This window comes from Acipenser ruthenus, chromosome 4 (genome assembly GCF_902713425.1).
Source record: "Acipenser ruthenus chromosome 4, fAciRut3.2 maternal haplotype, whole genome shotgun sequence".
NCBI classification, from domain to species: Eukaryota; Metazoa; Chordata; class Actinopteri; order Acipenseriformes; family Acipenseridae; genus Acipenser; species Acipenser ruthenus.
The window spans coordinates 24,530,024-24,550,534 of NC_081192.1; the positions used below are offsets into that span (position 1 = coordinate 24,530,024).

The 20,511-nt window shown below is 36.3% G+C and overlaps 1 protein-coding gene across 2 annotated transcripts; it reads left to right on the plus strand.

Annotated features, from left to right (window-relative positions):
* Positions 1-1,272: 1,272 nt before the first annotated feature.
* Positions 1,273-12,746, plus strand: si:ch211-171b20.3 (uncharacterized). 2 transcript variants are annotated; one of them, XM_059022221.1, is made up of 7 exons: positions 1,273-2,154; positions 2,825-2,876; positions 5,787-5,935; positions 9,533-9,653; positions 10,351-10,458; positions 11,649-11,698; positions 12,452-12,746. In XM_059022221.1, the coding sequence occupies exons 1-7, from the start codon at positions 1,941-1,943 to the stop codon at positions 12,589-12,591; spliced, it is 834 nt and encodes a 277-aa protein (XP_058878204.1). In that variant the 5' UTR covers positions 1,273-1,940; the 3' UTR covers positions 12,592-12,746. The 2 variants fall into 2 exon arrangements, with proteins under 2 accessions (XP_058878204.1, XP_058878205.1); XM_059022222.1 differs by lacking the exon at positions 10,351-10,458.
* Positions 12,747-20,511: the final 7,765 nt, after the last annotated feature.

Here is a 20,511-nt window from a genome sequence, read left to right on the forward strand (position 1 = left end):
GTGCTCTCATCTTTGGCTTGGGATGCATAACCCCCACCGTGGTCAAACCACATGATAGAGCTGCCTTTTTGTGTTTTTTTTTTTTTTGGTGAGTGAAGTCAGGTGCAAGTTAATGTTGACAACTGCAAATGGATTGGATTTTTTTTATATTTGAAAAGGTGGATTTTAACATCTGATCCCCAACATGATTTCAGAATTAGCAGGTTTCATGAAGAATCTTGAGTCTGCTCAAAATGTGTAAGCACTGAAATGCAAGCAATTTACTGATTGGGTTTCCAAATTCTGTTACCCTACAATAAGGGAGGGAGCATGGTACAGTTTCAATAATCAAATGTCACAAAGGCCCATAACACACAGTCTGCCACTGATTTCTGTTGAAGCTGACAAATACACTTGTAAGTAGAGGGCATATTGTAAGCAGTCTTGGGTTTCTTCCACTTGGAACATTGTTGTACACACTGCAACCTATGCAAGTTTGTCATGGTGGGCAAGAAAGCTGATCTGACAGTGAACTGGTATGATTGGTTTGCAGGTGCTTTAGAAGGCCAAGACTGCACAAATTATGAAGAACAGTGTTGCAGGCTTGATAGTGTGTTTGGTTTCAGATTTTCGACACAGTCCCACAGATAAAATTATGAAGAAAATGCTTGTCTAATCCATATTCCTGCTGACAGTTGAGTTGGGCCCTACGTCATATTGCAACTTGTTATGGCAGTTGTTTTTTGTCTCTGTGCGGGCTAACAGTGTTTCTATATTTTATTTGTTTATTTTTAAAACGATATAACTAGTAGACCAGGTCGTTGTTGTGATTGTGTTAGACTACTAAAACATTTAGGGATGTGTATATTTCTCCCTTTTTATTTTTATTTTTTTTTTGGTTTTGTGTAGCGTCAGTACCACCTTGTGGCAGAATGGTACAACTAATTTCTATTGGGTTTTGTGAACAACAACTTCAGTGTATCGCTTGGTGGAGCCAATGCTTGGACCTTCACTTTTTTAAACAGTTTTGTTTTATGAATGCACCTGTTTTAAATCGGGGTTTTACGTTATATTTTAATGTACATGTACAAGTGATGCTTACCTACAAGGATTAACAAATTACATTTGAAGCATTATCCTGGATTAAGACTTGAATAAGACAAAACATTGCTGCACTAAACAAAACGCTCAAATTATCGATTTAAAAAAGCAAATTCACAAATCAAATAGTTTCTACCAAAATTAGTTTGTCATTTCGCCTAAACAGCATTATTATTATTATTATTATTATTATTATTATTATTATTATTACTGATGTATTTCAACTTTTGTAAGACAATCAAGGGCTTAAAATAGTAGTCACATGATAAGTAAAAACATGAAAAACGAAAAGTTCGTTATCGTCGCTGTTCAACAACACACTAATCACAAGATGAAAGTATTCGGTCTTCATCATGCTTATTTGTTAGATTTTTGGTTTAGAAGCTAAATCCGATTAACAGAAAGTCAGTTTACTTATATACCGGTGTCAGATAAATATATTGTATGCCAATTCACAACCAAATGATGACACAAAGGGTGGTGTTTTCAATTTTTTATCGCTTGCTTACCGGCGAGATATGCATTGGCTGTTGCTTAGCGACTGAGCAGTGTGGTCCTCCCACACAGTGGTGAGCTTTGTCTGACAGGTGCGTTAGACGAGCCGAGGGTAAAGAAATGTCAATATGTAAATATCGAGACAGAAAACAAACCAACGAGTACAAACAACAGTGTATGGCAACACAGGGCTGGTAACAGCACATTAACGCAAATAATTATTATAGATGAGACATTGTTTTAGTTGACGAACAAGTTTGTAGTTAACGCCGATTTTTTATACAGTGCAAACGGAGCCCATTTCTTTGGACTCTTGTCTTGTTTCAATGCTGTTATCATAGCTTGTATTTTATTTGTGATGTATAATGGCGACGCCGAAGTTGATGACTTTATCAACAACAACAGACATTCGTCGTGTCCCATCCAACTGGGAACTGTTGGGGGGTCTAGGGCAACAGATTCACCAGCTAAATCAGAATCTTGGTGTAGGCAAGTGTCCAGGAGGATTAACATTACCAAAGCCAAACAGCCTGACGATGATGAGGAGAAAAAACATCCCGACTCTGCGCCTTCAAGACAGTAAGTTTAGGAGAAGCGATATTGTTTTAAAACAATAAATACAGTATTAGATAGATAGATAGATACACACACACACACACACACACACACACACACACACACACACACACACACACACACACACACACACACACACACACACACACACACACAGTATATATCTGAAAAGCCGTTTATTGTGATTAAGCATTTAATTGTAATTCTTATTCTATACTGTTTTGTACATTCTGTTGATGTATGTTGGTCATCAACTCTTTTTTTTATCATACTAAATAGATATAGAATTTACAGCTGTGGTGGAGGATGCCTGTCACTGACATGCTATTTATACAGCTGCGGTGTAATGCATATTCACACACCATTTACACACAATGGTTAAACACCCAGGTAAATAAATATCACCCAGTGTCATGAGAAGTTATTGATCTTTTGCAAACATGTAAAATGTACAAAAATACTGCAAAACAACACTAGAAGTGCATCAGTATGACTTTGTTTCTCAAATTTAACCAGCAAATAATAATAGTCCGCTACTTAGATCCAGAACTTGCAAAAGTTACAGGTGAGAACAGGCGAAGAGGAAGAATATTAAGTTTAATTACTATTTTGTGTTTTCCCGTTTGTCAAAAACATTGCAAGTATATATCCTATGCACTGTGTTCTCTTTCAGAATCCCTTTCAAAAGACAGGGAATATCCTAAAACAAACTGTGTCATAGAAGGGTAAGTTATATCTTTTTTAAATACAAGTTGATAGTGAAAACAGCAAATGTTGTCAAAAGCCAACTACTACACCAACATATAAAAACGAGTCTTGTTTTGAATTTTTATTTGCTGTCTGTTGTCAGGAACATGATCTGTTTCCCCTGATGGGACCCAGTCATATTGCTAACATTAGGCATCCAGCTACCTGAAATACAAGGTGAATGCTTGATTGCTTCCAGCCTAGGCAGCATTTATTCTTAATAATAACCAAAATTGCACTAACTCATCCCTAAGCTATATAGTCATTGCTCTGGTCATTAACTTTGTTAGGGTCAGTAAACTGTTCTGTTTTCTTTTCTGCTGATTTTGTTTCAGTTTTCTTCACAGTGATTTGATTTTGTCTATGTACCAACTGGCACTGCAAAGAAATCAAATACACAGAAATGGGAGCAGCAAAAATCTCCATAGGCCTAAAGCTTATTGAGAACTGAACTGAAAAATAATCTCTAATAAACTGAGCACTAATTACATGACCCAAGCCATAATTAAGTTGAAATATTGTATATGTCATTTTTGTGTGGTTTATTTATGATTTAATATAGCACAGTTCAGTAAACTAGTCACTATTAAGATTTAACTATACATTAATAAATAACATGTGACACACAGTCACATGTGTAATACATGTGGATGTGTAATACAGTGCATTATCCATTTTGGAAAACTACTACAGTTAATGCAATACAAGAATATTGTAGCACTTTTTTCAAAATGTTTTTATTGATTCATTAATTAGTTTTGAATAATAAATAATAACACGAGGCTGACAATAAAGTTAAAACACACAAACAGTATTTAAAATAGCAAAACGGACCTTACATTGCATATTGAATGTAGGTATTTAAATCTACTTCCCAGCCAATTCATTTACAAGATTATCTAAAAACAAAAGTCAAAAGGTAGTTCAATGGCTGAATACAGTATACAGATGCTCAAATTTGTTGGTACCCTTACAGCTCTTTGAAATAATGCTTCATTCCTCCTGAAAAGTGATGAAATTAAAAGCTATTTTATCATGTATACTTGCATGCCTTTGGTATGTCATAGAATAAAGCAAAGAAGCTGTGAAAAGAGATTAATTATTGCTTATTCTACAAAGATATTCTAAAATGGCCTGGACACATTTGTTGGTACCCCTTAGAAAAGATGATAAATAATTGGATTATAGTGATATTTCACACTAATTAGTTTCTTTAATTAGTATCACACATGTCTCCAATCTTGTAATCAGTCATTCAGCCTATTTAAATGGAGAAAAGTAGTCACTGTGCTGTTTGGTATCATTGTGTGCACCACACTGAACATGGACCAGAGAAAGCAAAGGAGAGAGTTGTCTGAGGAGATCAGAAAGAAAATAATAGACAAGCATGGTAATGGTAAAGGCTACAAGACCATCTCCAAGCAGCTTGATGTTGCTGTGACAACAGTTGCGAATATTATTAAGAAGTTTAAGGTCCATGGAACTGTAGCCAACTTCCCTGGGCGCGGCCGCAAGAGGATAATGAAGGATAGTGCGAATGGTAGAAAAAGAACCAAGGATAACTGCCAAAGAGATACAAGCTGAACTCCAAGGTGAAGGTACGTCAGTTTCTGATTGCACCATCCATCGCTTTTTGAGCGAAAGTGGGCTCCATGGAAGAAGACCCAGGAGGACTCCACTTTTGACAGAAAAACATAAAAAAGACTGGAATTTGCTTAAATGCATATTAACAAGCCACAATCCTTCTGGGAGAATGTCCTTTGGACAGATGAGTCAAAACTGGAGCTTTTTGGCAAGTCACATCAGCTCTATGTTCACAGACGAAAAAATGAAGCTTTCAAAGAAAAGAACACCATACCTACAGTGAAACATGGAGGAGGCTCTGTTATGTTTTGGGGCTGCTTTGCTGCGCCTGGCACAGGGTGCCTTGAATCTGTGCAGGGCACAATGAAATCTCAAGACTATCAAGACATTCTGGAGCGAAACGTACTGCCCAGTGTCAGAAAGCTCTGTCTCAGTCGCAGGTCATGGGTCCTCCAACAGTATAATGACCCAAAACACACAGCTAAAAGCACCCAAGAATGGATAAGAACAAAACATTGGACTATTCTGAAGTGGCCTTCTATGAGTCCTGATCTGAATCCTATGGAAAGAGCTGAAACTTGCAGTCTGGAGAAGGCACCCATCAAACCTGAGACAGCTGGAGCAGTTTGCTCAGGAAGAGTGGGCCAAACAGTACAGAAAACGTTTGATTGCAGTGATTGCCTCTAAAGGTTGTGCAACAAAATATTAGGTTAGTGGTCCCATCATTTTTGTCCATGCCATTTTCATTTGTTTTCTTATTTACAATATTATGTTGAATAAAAAATCAAAAGCAAAGTCTGATTTCTATTAAATATGGAATAAACAATGGTGGATGCCAATTACTTTTGTCAGTTTCAAGTTATTTCAGAGAAAATTGTGCATTCTTCATTTTATGTGGAGGGGTACCAACAAATTTGAGCACATCTGTATGCCTGCATCTAATCACCTCCACCCACAGTTTGGATCCTAAATCAGTTCCTCTTTTATACTTCTCTTTATGGCCGTTAAGTAGCTCTTATCTCTCTTGACTCATTACTTCAATCTGAAGGAGTGCAGTACTAGTAAGACTGGACTGCAAGGTGACCCTCACATTGAGTACAGTGCATATCTACAGTTTACTTGGAATTACATTTTTGAGTTGGAAGAAGAGAAAATAAGACGGTTCTTTGTGGGTAACGCATAACTGATAAATTGCAGTATCCCTTGTGATCTTTATCATGTTATGTACTACATTCTGTTGTAGAGCACTCATAAACTGCTTACCTCTCTGAGAATCTACTAAATATTCCCTTTCCAAACTACAGATCTGCTTTTTCCTCTCTTGGACCAAAAGAGGACCAGAAACGGACAACATTGGATTCTGATCACAAGTACTTGAATGAAGATTTTCCTGAAAAGCATTTCCTGTTTGAGAAGTGGAATGGCGTGCCAGGTCCTCAGTGTGAAAACAAAGGTATTTGTCGTCCTTAAATATTGAGTGATGATAATCCCCTTGCTATTGGTCAGTTTAGTCAGTTAAAGGATGCAATATTTATTTCACCAGGTAAACCTTTGAGATGCAGTATCTTGTTTCCAGGTACTGACCTCATGTTAAATAGGAACCATAGAGGGCGCTGTTGACATGGCAAAGCAGTCAGTACTGTTTTAAAAGGCAAAAGCCACAAGCCACACTAGTAAAAATCTACAGAGTATTATTTTTTTAATTACACTTGGTTTAAGTACCCATAACCAAGTAAATCTATTATATACTAATATATGTATTTATTAATGTTATTACAGTTATTACAGTATTTCAATACAAATGTATTGCCTTGTTTCATATGTAAAATAAACTACCCTTCTCATTGGCTATGTTTATGATTTTTGGCACCCATAATTTAACAAATAATTAAATAATTAAATCTGACATCCTCCGAGATAGAAAGGAAGGATAACAAGTAGAATGCTTTGCAAGTTGGTGTAGTTCCTTTATTGATTTCCTTTATTCCTTTTATGATTTCCCCCCCCCCCCCCCCCCCCCCGCCACGAGACTTTGAACTTTGTTGTAAACACACGTCATCATAAAAAAGGATTTCAGGAAAGTAAGAGTTTTCTATTTTTATATGCATTCACTCAAAGATACACAATGTTTGCCTCAACTTGTTTATTGCAAATCATTTCATGAACACTAAATAAAATACAAATTAAACTATATATATATATATATATATATATAGTAACACAGCACGGAGGGGGTTAACATCCTCCCTGCGTAAAACATGTGCGTATGCATTTTATTGTTAATTATCCCCAGCACCTGGAAGTAATTGTAAATTAGAACCAGGTGCAGGGTATTTAAGAGGTGCAGTCATTTTGCACTGAATGGCTGAGTAGAAGGAAGCAGGTAGTGTACCCTGCTGCCGTCATGGAAAGGTACTGTGTGTTCCTTTTGTGTATATAAAGAAAACTGTGTGTTTTGTTTTCAGCCGGTAAACAGCTTAGCTGTCCGGCTTATTTAGAGTAGGTTCTTGCCTGTGTTTAGTTAGGGCTCGTAAGAGCTAGGTGTTTGTTTTCATTTTCATTTTTTTTTTTTTATTAAAAATAGCGCATCTTCGCTTTGAACCTTTAATCTTGTGTCTGGGTCTGTATTTTAAAGGGCTAAACGAACCCAAGCCGCAAGGCTCGTTTACAATATATATATATATATATATATATATATATATATATATATATATACACACACACACACACACACACAGTGGTTTGCCGAAGTATTCACCCCCTAACTTTTTTTATTCAAAGCTGTAGTGGTTAAACTGAGCACTGTTATATGAGGAGGAGGTTAAATGTCAGCAAAACTTGCAAAGAAAATGTACAAAATTAAATGTACTGGTTGCATAAGTATTCAGCCCCTTAAGTCAGTACTTGGTAGAAGCACCTTTTGCAGCAATTACTGCTATGAGTCTTTTTGGATAGGTCTCTACTAACTTTGCACAGTAGGATGGTGACATTTTTGCCCAGCCTTCACAGGAAAATTGCTCCAGTTCTGATAAGTTGGTTGGGGATCGTCAATGGACTGCAATCTTCAAGTCTCGCCATAGATTTTCGATTGGATTCAAGTCAGGACTTTGACTGGGCCACTCAAAAACATTAATTCTCTTCTTGTTCAACCACTCCACTGTGGCTTTGGCTTTGTGCTTTGGGTCATTGTCCTGCTCAAATGTGAATTTCCTCCCCAGTTTCAGAGTCTTGGCTGACTCAAACAGGTTTTCCTCAAGGATTCGCCTGTACTTTGCACCATCCATTCTCCCCTTATCCTGACAAGCTTCCCAGTCCCTGCTGAAGAGAAGCATCCCCATAACATGATTCTGCCACCACCATGCTTGACAGTTGGGATGATGTTGACTGGGTGATGTGCAGTGTTGGGCATGCGCCAGACGTAATGCTTGGAATTTAGACCGAAAAGTTCAATTTTTGTCTCGTCTGACCTCAAAACCTTTTTCCACGTCTATAGTATCATCTGCATGCTTTTTTGCAAACTCCATACGTGCTTTAAGATGAGGCTTTTTGAGTAATGGCTTCTTTCTTGCCACCCATCCATACAGGCCAGCTTTGTGTAGGGACCGGCTTCTTGTTGATGTGTGAACACTGACTCCCATCTCAGACACAGAACTTTGTAGATCTCTCAAGGTCATAGTTGGCTTCAGAGTGACATCCCAAATCAGTTTCCTGCTTGCCCAGCTGCTCAGTTTGGGAGGGTGACCTGATCTGGGTAGTGTCTGGGTGGTATGATGCATCTTCCACTTCTTAATGATGGACTTCACTGTACTGAGAGGGATAATCAGCGCCTTTGAAATTTTCTTGTACTCTTCTCCTGCTCTGTGCCTGTCTACCACTTCCTATCCCTGACTTGTTTTCGAAAAAGCTCCTTTGTCTCCATGGTTGCTTTGTTGGATCACTATGTGAGTTGCAGCTTGAAAGTCTTTATATACCTGAGTACACACAGGCTGAAACCATTTCACTAATTTTGTGACCTTTCAAACAAATCATTTGCACCTGAGCTGATTTAGGGCTGCAGTAGCACAGGGGTTGAATACACGCAAATGTGGAGTAGTTTGTGCAGATTCTAATTTGAAAGCATCGTGGAATATGCTCGGGTGCCAACAAAATGTGAAAACTTTGCAGGGGTGTGAATACTTCTGCAAACCACTATATATACTTCTGCAAACCACTATATATAAATTAGCGATGGGCACCAATATCGATATTTTGATATGATATCAATACTTTCCATACTGCGATATCGTGTGATTAAAAAAGGAAAAATTCACATAATTCACATATGCTCGCAGACATAGTTTTTATTGCTAATACTGCTAAAAATACAAATGCAGTATAATCAAATTGTATATTAACCTACAACAAACCCTATGCATACCAGTCATGGTCCGTCTCATAGGTAAACACCACACACTAAAGTATAATTTAACCATTTTATTACATTGAGTGCCGTTTAGGTACCAAACGGTATTTGTATGCTGCATTATTTTGAGATATGGGCATGCGTCAGCGGTTCATTGCATTTTGTCTGTGTGATTAAATTTCAGTTTTTATTTTCTTGTTCAGCTGCAAAAAAGCACAAGTAAACCTCATGTTATTACTTTATGAAAACGTGTCTATGGCCACTGTTTAATGTGAAGAAACAGCAATGGCAAGGAATGAACAAAATAAATAAATAAAATGCGGTGTCAACTTTATATATTAATTATTTCGGGAATAAACATAACAATGTTTAACTTGAACTGGTATTTGGCATCCTTTGTTTTGTAGTTTATTCACTGGGGTAATGTAAGGCCTACACAACGTACTCTTTATTCCTGGGATATTCTTCTACTTTAACGTGTTATAGTACATATTGTAAGGCTTTTTTTTTTTTTAATTATTATTTTATTTTGTAAAAATCCTTGGCTTAATAAAAAGACGCATTTTAGTATCACATTGTGTTTCCAGTGCTGATTTGTGTGCTGTAGTTTCTTTTGCCTTCAAAAGCATTTTTATTTATTTTTTGTAGCTTTGTCCTTGGATATGAGATTATTACAAAAAAACTCTGTACCTCGGGATCCCAGAAGTATTCAAAGACTTCCATTACACAAAGAACTCTTTCAGGGTGTGTCTAAACCATTTGCTTTTGGGTAAGTACTTTTTATACTTGAATATTCATATTTAATAATAATACATACTATGTAGTTTTTTTTTTTTTTTTTACATGTTGTATGTGAAACTTTTTCACAAACTTTTCTGTATGGCAGAAGATAACAACACATTTATAAGGGTACAGTATGAAAACCCAGTTTTATTGAACAATAATAGAATAGATTATCCATATATCCAAATTCTACCAGGAGGCACAACTGTAAAATGGTAGTAATTTGAATTTGCACATTTGGTCACTAAATTATAAACCTATATTAAAAAATCTCTTAAAAGAGCTTAAGGGTTAGGGTTAGACATATTGCCTTTTCTATGTTGGTGGTGCAGTGATACATGATTGTTATGCAGTATACAGAGAATGAAAATACTCCCCTGCAGTGATCCTACCAAACACTTCACATAAGCAACATTCTTGGTTTTATGCAAATAGCATGTAAGAAGATTGAATTTAAAGCCTTGTTTTTCACTCCTTTAATGTTTGCATATCTGTTTAAATGATTTAAATGACAGAAGGTGTTTAGAGGTCTACATAACTAGTACTACCTCTTTCATTGTTCAAATAGTAATGTAGTTACAGTATGTTATCTATTTAAAACAATCCCATTGTCCTTGATGAATGTTTAATATAATACTGTAATGATGTAATGTAGTCACAGTGCAGTAAAATATATATTTTAGTTCTTATGAAGGATTTCACCTGACTTCTGAGCCAGCAGTTTTCTTACCACCTTGTACCACAGCAATTAGTGAAAAACAGCAATTGACTGTGGATAAACACAAAAACAGGTAGGCCTAAATGATATGAATTTGAATCCAAAGTTACATTTCAAAGATTGGACTTTCATTGTTAATTGGTTTGAAAAGTTACATTTAGCAATGTTTTAAAGTCCATTAATTGTTTAGCAATCGATGTAATTGTTTTAAATGTATTTTAAACTAATTTTGTACTAATGTATATGTTCCGGTAAGTGACAGAATCTGGTCAATCTTAGGTTTTACAGGTAAATGTCAACATTTACCAAATAAGGTGGTTAATGTCAGAAATTATGAAGAAATAGATTGTTTTTTGGACATTTACATGTTAATGATTTACCGAAGCTTATTGGTAAATGCAGGTATATTATATCATCGAAGAATTATTCCTGCATATCAATTGTCAATTCACAAAATAATCATCAATGTCAAAGACTATGTATTTCTGCATACACATTTTCTATTAACAAAGTACTCATTAATGAGCTTACAGTAATGCACAATTGAGCAATTCAACATGGTACTGAACAATATTGTGATCCACTTATATAGAACAACCAACATTCTGGTAAATTTGCATATAAAACAATTCACAATCGTGTGGAAGGATATTGTACTCCAAATACATTGTAGTTTGATGAAAAATAACATTATGTTCAATTAAATGCAAATTAAATAATTTAGAAACTTAGTTTTTTCAAAAAACAATCACTCTTTGGTTATGACACAAAACGCCACAAAGACAGGCAGTGAAGCCTTACAGAAGCACTTTTTATTGGAACCCTTTTTATTGCATATCCATCGTTTGAACCCTTGCCCACCAGAAAGAGACTGCTTAGAAATAATTTCCCTGTCATGTTGGCAACTACATTGATGTGCGAAAGCGATTAGAAAGACATTCGGTCTTTAGCCAAAGGCACTTGGTTATTCTTGAGATTTACCAGTAAATGTCTGAAGTAAAAAGTTATCATGTTTATTTCTGACATTTACTGATTTACTCAGTAAATGTCGACATTTACCAGTAAATCTTAAGATTTGCCAATATTCCGACTTTTACCGTAACATATACACCATTAAGTTCCCAAGTGTGTGTGTCTGATTTCTATGACATTGATTTATTTGCTGATTTATATAACTGTAAATTGAACATGTTTTGTTTAATGACCAATAGACCACTCATCAATATTCTTTTTATCTATCTAATGATTATTTCTCATTATTAGATCAAGCAATAGAACATACAGTTTATACTCAATTCCTGGTAACCAAAAATGTAAGTAAACATGTTTCACACCTTGTACGACAGTATTTAAAAAATATATATTACTAGAGTGAATGATTATCATTCTGAGAAAGTATCGCTTGCATGTAGCACACGCTGGGTTCCTGAATAAAGATGCTGCCTATGATCATTTAAATATACAGATTATTACGGATGCAACAATATTGAAAATGTTAGGTTATTATCATAACCCTGGGTCCATGAAATAGATATGTAACCATTTACCTCCTAAAGACCCAGAAACCTGAATATTCTATATCAAAGCTGCTCAGCCGAGACTGTGACGCCATCATGCCTGCCCCAGAAAGTATAAAGGACTGTGCGCACAGATCTCAGCATCATTTTTCCTTCAAGCCTGCTGCAATCACAGACGCAGCGACCTTCAAGGTTAATGGTTACATTTTTATTTCAAATACAAAATATAACCATTACTGCATGGGTAAGTGTACCAAAGTTGGCGCAAGGGCAATATTGCAGAACTAGAATGCTACAAGGCTAAGCCAAGAAGCTGAATGTCCTTTATACCCTCGGGAGCGGGCATGGCTGCATCACAGGCTCGACTGAGCAGCTTTGGTATAGAACATTCAGGTTCTGGGGTCTTTAGGAGGTAAACACCCATGTGGTAATGGTTACATTTTGTACTTGAAAGGGAAACAGTACAAATACTAATTTAGTATATTGATTATAAACTAAAGAGTAATATGATATGTAATGGAATCTATTTTGGTTAACATCTCCTTATAGCTTGTGCCTATGCTGATCCTGTCAGTGGAGCTTCGACTCCTTTCATTCAGAGGCTGTCAGAAATACTTTCACTAGAATCTGACACTGTGCGACAGGAGAAGACGAAGAAGCTGAAGAAGAACAAGAAACAGGAGTCATAAACATGCTGTATAAAACATAGAAAACCATAAGGAGGCTACAAGATTCTACAGCAGTCATAACTATTACTTTGTTTTGCCAAAATATGCACTGGTGTTGATTAAGATTCTACAACTTTCCATATCAGTATTCATTAAAGAAGTATGTTTATGGGTAATGCATCTTCATCGTATTTAGAACTCCAGGAGTATAAGAAATGTAACATGATCTAAGATTTAAATAACAGGAATAGGCTTTCCATAAACTCTGTTCTTGGTGTCTTGATGCTCTCTGCTCAGAGATTACCTTTATAATGAAGGATGGTATTTCAATCCTCTTTGGGTAGGTACCTGGGCTACCTACCTATACAAGGTCAAATGTCCATAACAGAAGCAAGCTTTGACCTTGCTCTAACAGGTAGTGTTGATATGAACATTTCCTCTTTTGTTACCCTTGTAACATTCTCCTATAGTAAAAGCATAGCAAAGTGTAATAATGCATAGGTAAACATTGTAAAGAATAGCCAGGTATGATAAACCATATCAATAAACATGGAGAACCAGGGTAAACTATGGTAAATGCTGTGGGAGAAATTCATATTTGAAATTAAATGTACTATATAAAATGACATTTCATCTTAAACTGTGGGACTAAGATGCTGTTCTGTTAATTAAGTTTGTCTCTCTCAATCTTCCCAGAGAGCATTCCTGTTGATCTACTTCAAAGACATAGATATTGGTAACAGAGGGTCGTAAATATTTGAATTGGGGAATAGTTTAGATTACCTGCTGTGCTGACCTGCCAGTCTGGTCTAAACAAACAAAGCTGATTGTTATCTGTTTACTAAGAATGTCTGTCTGAAAGACAATATACAATTTTCTTCCTATAAAGGGTTACAAAGTGCGACACCTAGTGGATACGAGTTGCCATGACTTTCTCCCATGAAATGAATTGTTACCATGAAACGTGGAACGTTTAAATGAATATCAATTACTAATTTCCTTATTCTAAAAGTTAATTGAAAAACAAACCTTTATGAGGGTATAATATAGACTTGTTATAAAATCTCAGGGTTTTAGATTTACTAAAACTATGAGATTGAAATGTAACAAATAAATAACAACTTAACTGATAAATTGGTTTTAGAATCATTTTAATAACTAATCTTGCGGATGCCAGTTTAATATAACAAAAGTTAGAACAAAAATAAGTTTTGTTCTATAAATGTTACTGTTTTGCTGTTCTCTCTCTCTCTCTCCATGGAGGAGAGGTCGCTACCTGTGTTAATGACACACATTGCTTGTGTAAAAGGAAGCTTCATTCAAATTCTGTAAGGCAATGAAAGGACTGATATCGGTCAGGGATTATCTTCCTGTTTTACCCGGAAGTAATTAGATCACCAAAGTAAACTCCTCTTTGGGTGCTATATTTAAAGCAAAACAAGCGTGAACTTGCTCTTTTGGGCTCTTGGATCCAGGCTCTTATCTTGCCATGAAGTAACCACTGAGCCTTCACTTGAAATGGCCATCCATTCAAGCATCGTACCTACCTTTGTCTTGAAGAAAATTTCCTGCCTCATCCTGCAACTCTACGTGTTACGAAGAAGACCAACTGCATTCTAACTTTGTTTAATACAGCGTAATAATTTGCTAAGATTAAAAAGATGCTAAGATTCAATTGTTCATCAAATTTTACTTTGATGAATATTACAGGGCAATTACTTAATTTCTCTGGGTGTGATAAAAACCAAAACAGCAAATATCCCAAAATGTAAAGTTAAAATTACACTCAGTAGTTTACAAACTGGTTAGTAGGAGAATCACACATTTTTAGTGGACCTCACTTGTTGCAGCATTCTAATGCTTTGGCTGAAGCACAGGAATTTTTTTAATATATACATTTGGTGATGCGAGTGTGACCTCAGGTACGTTCAATGTTGGCTGGTAAGAATGGTGTTTGTGTGATATTACAGGTGTGCCAAACAGTTGACCTGTGTGACTGGACCACGGTGAGAAGACAGCACTGCAGATGCTGTTGCAAGGTTTCTGTGTATTAGATAAGCTGTGTTACTGGATGTAAATGAAGCCCAGACTGTGTTGCTGCAAGTAGTCTGGAAAGAGGGGAAATCCATTACTAACCATTCACTAACTTTTTTTGCAACAAATAAATCTAATAATAATTAGAAATTAGATACTTTAATTAATTTTAAATCTGCACTAATTAAATAACTACATATTTCTTTGTGTCATGTTTATAATAATATTACCAATTATAGGTTCCTATATACAAAAAAAAAAAAATACAAATAAAACATTTTTTCTGTTTTTCTACTCAATGACCAATTTATCTTACTGTTGCAATCCAATTACCAATCCGGATGACTGAAAATCAAGGTGCAATCGCTGCAATGACTGAGGGTAGGTTTAGTCTCCCAGGGAAAGAAAAGCAAGAGGCCAAAGCTCATTTTTAAGACACTGGGTTATTTTTAATCCATGTGATTGCCAATCAGACTCATTAATCTACTTCCCTGGAATTTATTTGGATTTAAATCAATGCTTCATGGTAAATTGTGTTTAATAATAACATATTTGCAAGCTGTTCTCCCCTCCTGTCCTTATTTTTCAACCTCCCCTATTGCTGAACATGTGCTCTCCAAATTCCACATCGTATCCCACTGGCTTATACTGTACCGTATATATGTTACTATGTACATATCTGCAATTATTCAAGATATATTTTTCTATGTTATTCTTTATAAGATTGACTATGTTATATGTATTAAATGTACCACACCACAATAATAATAAAAGAAAAGAAAACAGTATGAATTTATACTTATGTGGTCTGACTCTATCAACAGAACCACCTGTTTTCTTTATATACTACAGAATCATCAAAATCACAATTTGTCTGTTTGGGTTTCCCACTCAACACGTCCAGACCATCTGCTAGATGCATTACGCTTTTTTTTTTATTGTACAGTATGTGAATACCCAATGTACCAGTTGCCTAAATGATATTGAGGAGTTGGCAAGAAAAAATATTGTCTCTTGCTGATCATAGTCTTAATAAGAACGTTTTGTTCTGTTGTGCAGAAAAAACAGTATTTTCCAATCGCATTTAATAGTCTTGTCTGGATTTTAATGCTAATAGATTTATTTAACTTGCTATTATGTGATCTCCCACAACAGAATCTTCCTTTTTTGGTGCATTATACTTATGCACCACGCAATGCACAACACTGGTGCCAATCAAATTGTGCATACAGTAGGTATAATAACTAAAAGAAGGTCCAAAAGTTTTCTTAAATACTGGAGCAAGCTTCTGTTTCTTGATAATATATTTAACTCAATCATCTGCCAAAAGCTAAGTCACGCTAATGAAATGTTTCCGAATAAAAAGTCTATAATGTGGGGCTCCCGAGTGGTGCATCCAGTAAAGGCACTGCACGTGGAGTGCAGGATGCGCTCTATAGTCTGGACGTCACAAGTTCAAGTCCAGGCTATTCCTTTGCCGACCGAGGACGGCAGCTTCCAGGGGGTGGCGCTCAATTGGCCGTGTGCCGCCTGGGGGGAGGGAGGGTTAGGTCGGCCAGGGTATCCTCAGCTCACCGCGCACCAGCGAACCCTGTAGTCCGGCCGGGCACCTGGGGGCTTGCCTGTAAGTTGCCGGAGAGCTGCGTTGTCCTCCGACGCTGTAGCTCTTGGGTGGCTGCATGGTGAGTCCGCAGTGTGAAAAAAAAGCGGTCGGCTGACAGCACACGCTTCGGAGGACAGTGTGTGTTCGTCTTCGCCCTCCCGAGTCAGCGCAGGGGTGGTAGCGGTGAGCTGAGCCTAAAAAAATAATTGGCCATTTCAAATTGGGGAGAAAATAATAAAAAATAATTGGCAACGACTAAATTATTTAAAAAAAAATATTGGAATACAATCTATTGCTTTCGGGCAAGTCCTACAAAGGATTATTGTTGAATTTCTTGTTGATGTCATCTGACAAACCTGACTGACCTTTTCTGTTTTTGGAATCTAGGAAACTCATTGTAGAAAACTTTCCCACTGCCTATGATTACAGGCAAATATCCAGAACTTAAAAGGAGAGCCTAAATATCCACAGAGGTTGGGAGTGTGTCAGGGGGAAATTAACTGCACCCTGATTTGAAAAGGGGATGCTGCAGCATGAAAACGGTATTGTTTTATTTTGTACTTTTGAATGTTTTACAGTGCAACATTACCTGCAATTCTTGCACGAACCCATCATCACCATGTATGTATGTATACATCATCATGCCCTGTCTCCTGAATTTTGAGTGCGGTTCTTTAACCAAAGCCAGAAACATGGTATTTTAGTGTTGGCGGTCAGCATGGTCAGGAATGCACAAAGTGGTGATTTTATTTTGGCCACTCATATCACAATTGTGATTGTTTGGTAGCTAAAGTGTAGTGTCAGGTCACAGGTTCATGTGCACAATCTTTTATCAAGCAATGTGAGTCATGGTAAAGACACAGCTCCAGTGTGCAGCATCTTAAGAATACTAACTCAGGGTGAAGCTGACCAGCATGCACAGGGGGTGAAACTTAAGGCTTTATTCAGTATTTTGTATTTAAATGATTTATTCAGTATTTTGTATTTAAATGATTTCAGGAAACTAATTTGTTAAAAGTTAAGTAATAAGTACGCTACAGAATACTTTAACCAAGTCAATTCAAGCCCATTTTATTTTGTATTTTCATACATGTATTACCATAGTCAATATCACTGCTCTTTTGGCAAACTGACAAAACCCAGAGCATAATTAGCTTTTTATGGGCATGTTTGTGTTTTCCTAACATATTAAAAAAAAACAGCTTAGAGATCAGTTTTTAATTTAAAGTTCACTTTACTCTCACGGAAGCAAACCTTGTGTACCCCCGTTTCTTTAAAAACACAAAGGATCAATCTGTAATTGTATTGGTTGTAGAAACATTTAGGATCTGTTAATCTCCTTCTTTCACAGAAGTTAGATGGCTTTCAAATAGGCCTTTTCATGAGTGCTTAGAGTGCATAGAGTAGGTCAATACATTTTACTTTTGCATAATTTTATGAAAAGCATATTTCTATTTTATTGACCTGTACTAGTACAGACCATGAAAAAATATATAACGATTTATTTACACAACACATAATATACCACACATAGGTCCTAATTAAAATGAACTTTTAACTGGTGTGAATTTAATTTAATATCAATCAAACTTTTATTCAAACCAAACGAATAACTTTACCACATTCTCTGTTTGATGTGTCAATTTGCTTTTCCTAAACTGCTTTTTCCAATACTGTAGGTTAGATATTTCCCAGTAACCCAACTTCCATTCATTTTAGTTTCAGCAAGAAAATTATGCTGGTAAAACAAGTTACGACCAGCTTTAAATGGAAACCAGTATTAATTCAGTGTGTTTTAAAATGTTACGTTCTACCAGGTTTTAAAGTGTCATTATGTGAATGTTGCTCTTCGTAGAGGCAGGAGTGGAAATAAGACTCCTATTGCATCGCAGTTTGTTCCATTCCTGGTTTTACTATCAGTTTGATAAGACACACCTGAGCTTGTTACCTATACACTGGCTAATCAATCTTGTAGTAGAACCTGGAATGGTTTGTCAGTCGTATTTCCATCCCTGTAGAAGACACAGAGGCTGTCAATTAATAAGTAAACCCTTTTTATTTCAGTTGCCAGGAATTTAATGTTTAAAACGAAGTGCTGTGACAGCAGCTATACACTTTTGAAAAAACTAAGGTGATTTACAAAGTTTAAAGGCACAACTCATTACATAACACAGAAGGGGGACTCATTGACCTGACACAGTGGTTTGAAAGCCATAACCTACACACAGTGACATGAGAATGCTATTCTTCAAACCTTTCTATTAGTATGGTTTAATGCGGATGCTTACATTTTATTTTATGTTTTACTTTTAATTTGTGTGAAACACCTGTACAAAAAACACAAAAGAAAGGACACACTCTAAATCTTTGAAAATAATGAATACAGCTAAAAGCCATTTTGGACATTCAGTGCTCCTTTTGAAGTGAGCTATAAAAATGACTTTTATTTTTACTGATTGATTTAAGTAGTGGGTGGAACAGCATGCCTATTTGAAATGATAGAAATATGCTTTCTGTCTTTTAAATCTGCACTGATCAAGACAGATTTAATTTTCAGTTGAATGCTGGCAAGAAGTAAACATGATTAATTATTGTTGTGTTGCCCAGCTGGTGTTTTTAACCTTTCAAGTTTAGGCAAACAAATACATACTGTAGAAAACAAAGAGTCCTTTGTGCAGTGATTCATCTAAAATAGGTTTCATACAGGTCTATAGTGTCAGTGTTATTTTTTTTTTTATTTTATTTTTTTATCCACTTCAATGTGTATGTGTTTCCCATTGATGAGCCTGTCCAATTAAAGAGTCTGCTCTGTGTCTGTGAATATGTTTTTTTTTTTTTTTTTTTTTTTACAAAAATTATAATACAGTAATTGCAATTTGAAGACGCTAGATGGCGCACTAGGTGTAATGAGTTAAATACTTTCCTGCTGTAATCATTAGCTAACAGCACAATCTATGTTAGCAGACACATGTTAGAGACAAGCCTCTTAATAAAGCTGATCGGTTCCCTTAAAAGTTGTCTTCATTGTTCCCGATCAAGCTTAAACATGGTGTCAGAAGTATGAACTTATAAGGTACGTGCTAAAACCGGCGAAGATAAAAGCAAATAAGTAATACTTACCAAAATGAGTATCCATGGCTGGATTAAACAAAAAAAAAAACAAAAAAAAAAAAACAAGATGCCTCTAGGTCAAATCCCTGTACCAGACTGATGGATATGAAGGGTGATACATACAATAACTGAACATTTTTCAGATCCCAGTGGGAAAATTATGAAGTTGTGACAGGCCTAGATGAGAACAATGAAAAATAAGAGTTGCAACGCTACTGACTGTAATGGGGAAAGACTGCACTTAGATATGCCAGAAGCTGACAGAAAAACCCTCAAAAAATACATTTTGAACCAACGCAAAACCTAATATGTGAAAGATTTCTCTTCAATATGTGCAAACAAAGCCAATCTGAAACAACAATAAACTAAGCAAAATGGCTGACTCATGTGAATATACTGACAACATGCCCCACATGTCGATCTGTTCCTATCCAGTTTTAAATAACTTTAGCATAACAGAGGCAGAAATGTTCTCAAGGCGGTCTTAAAATAAACTAATCCCCTGGGCCGGATGAGATCCTCTCAATGGTACTCAAAGAAATGAAAGAAGTTATTTACAAACCGCTAACTAAGATCATGCAACAGTCTCAGGCGTCACAAATGGAGATTAGGTAAAGGGGCATTCAAAACAGAAAATAGGAGGCACTTTTTTACACAGAGAATTATGGGAGTCTGGAACCAACTCCCCAGTAGCTGACACCATGGGATCCTTCAAGATGCTGCTTGGTGAGATTCTGGGATCAATAAGCTACTAACAACCAAACAGGCAAGATAGGCCGAATGGCCTCCTCTCGTTTGTAACCTTTCTTATGTACTTAATATGGGACACTGAAAGAATACATGATCAGAGACAGGCTAGTCATAGGATGGAAAGACACTGGAGTAAGAGCATGACTGCTATGCGAGCCAAAGTTAATGTTACATAAAGCCATAGACATGTGGAGCCACCTGCAAACACTGTGTCATAATAAATCAACAAAGAAAACAACTGCACCTAGTCAAAAACGAATCTGAATCAGATGAAGAAGCAGAGACAGAAACGCTCTACACATCAGAAATTAATTTGATCAAATGTGGCTGGAACAATTGGTACGTCAATCTCCAGCTATCGGCAGACAATGGCGAGCAGTACGACTATGATGCCAGCTGCAGCATTGAATGCCAACTAGACAGTCATGAGCTACAAAGATTTC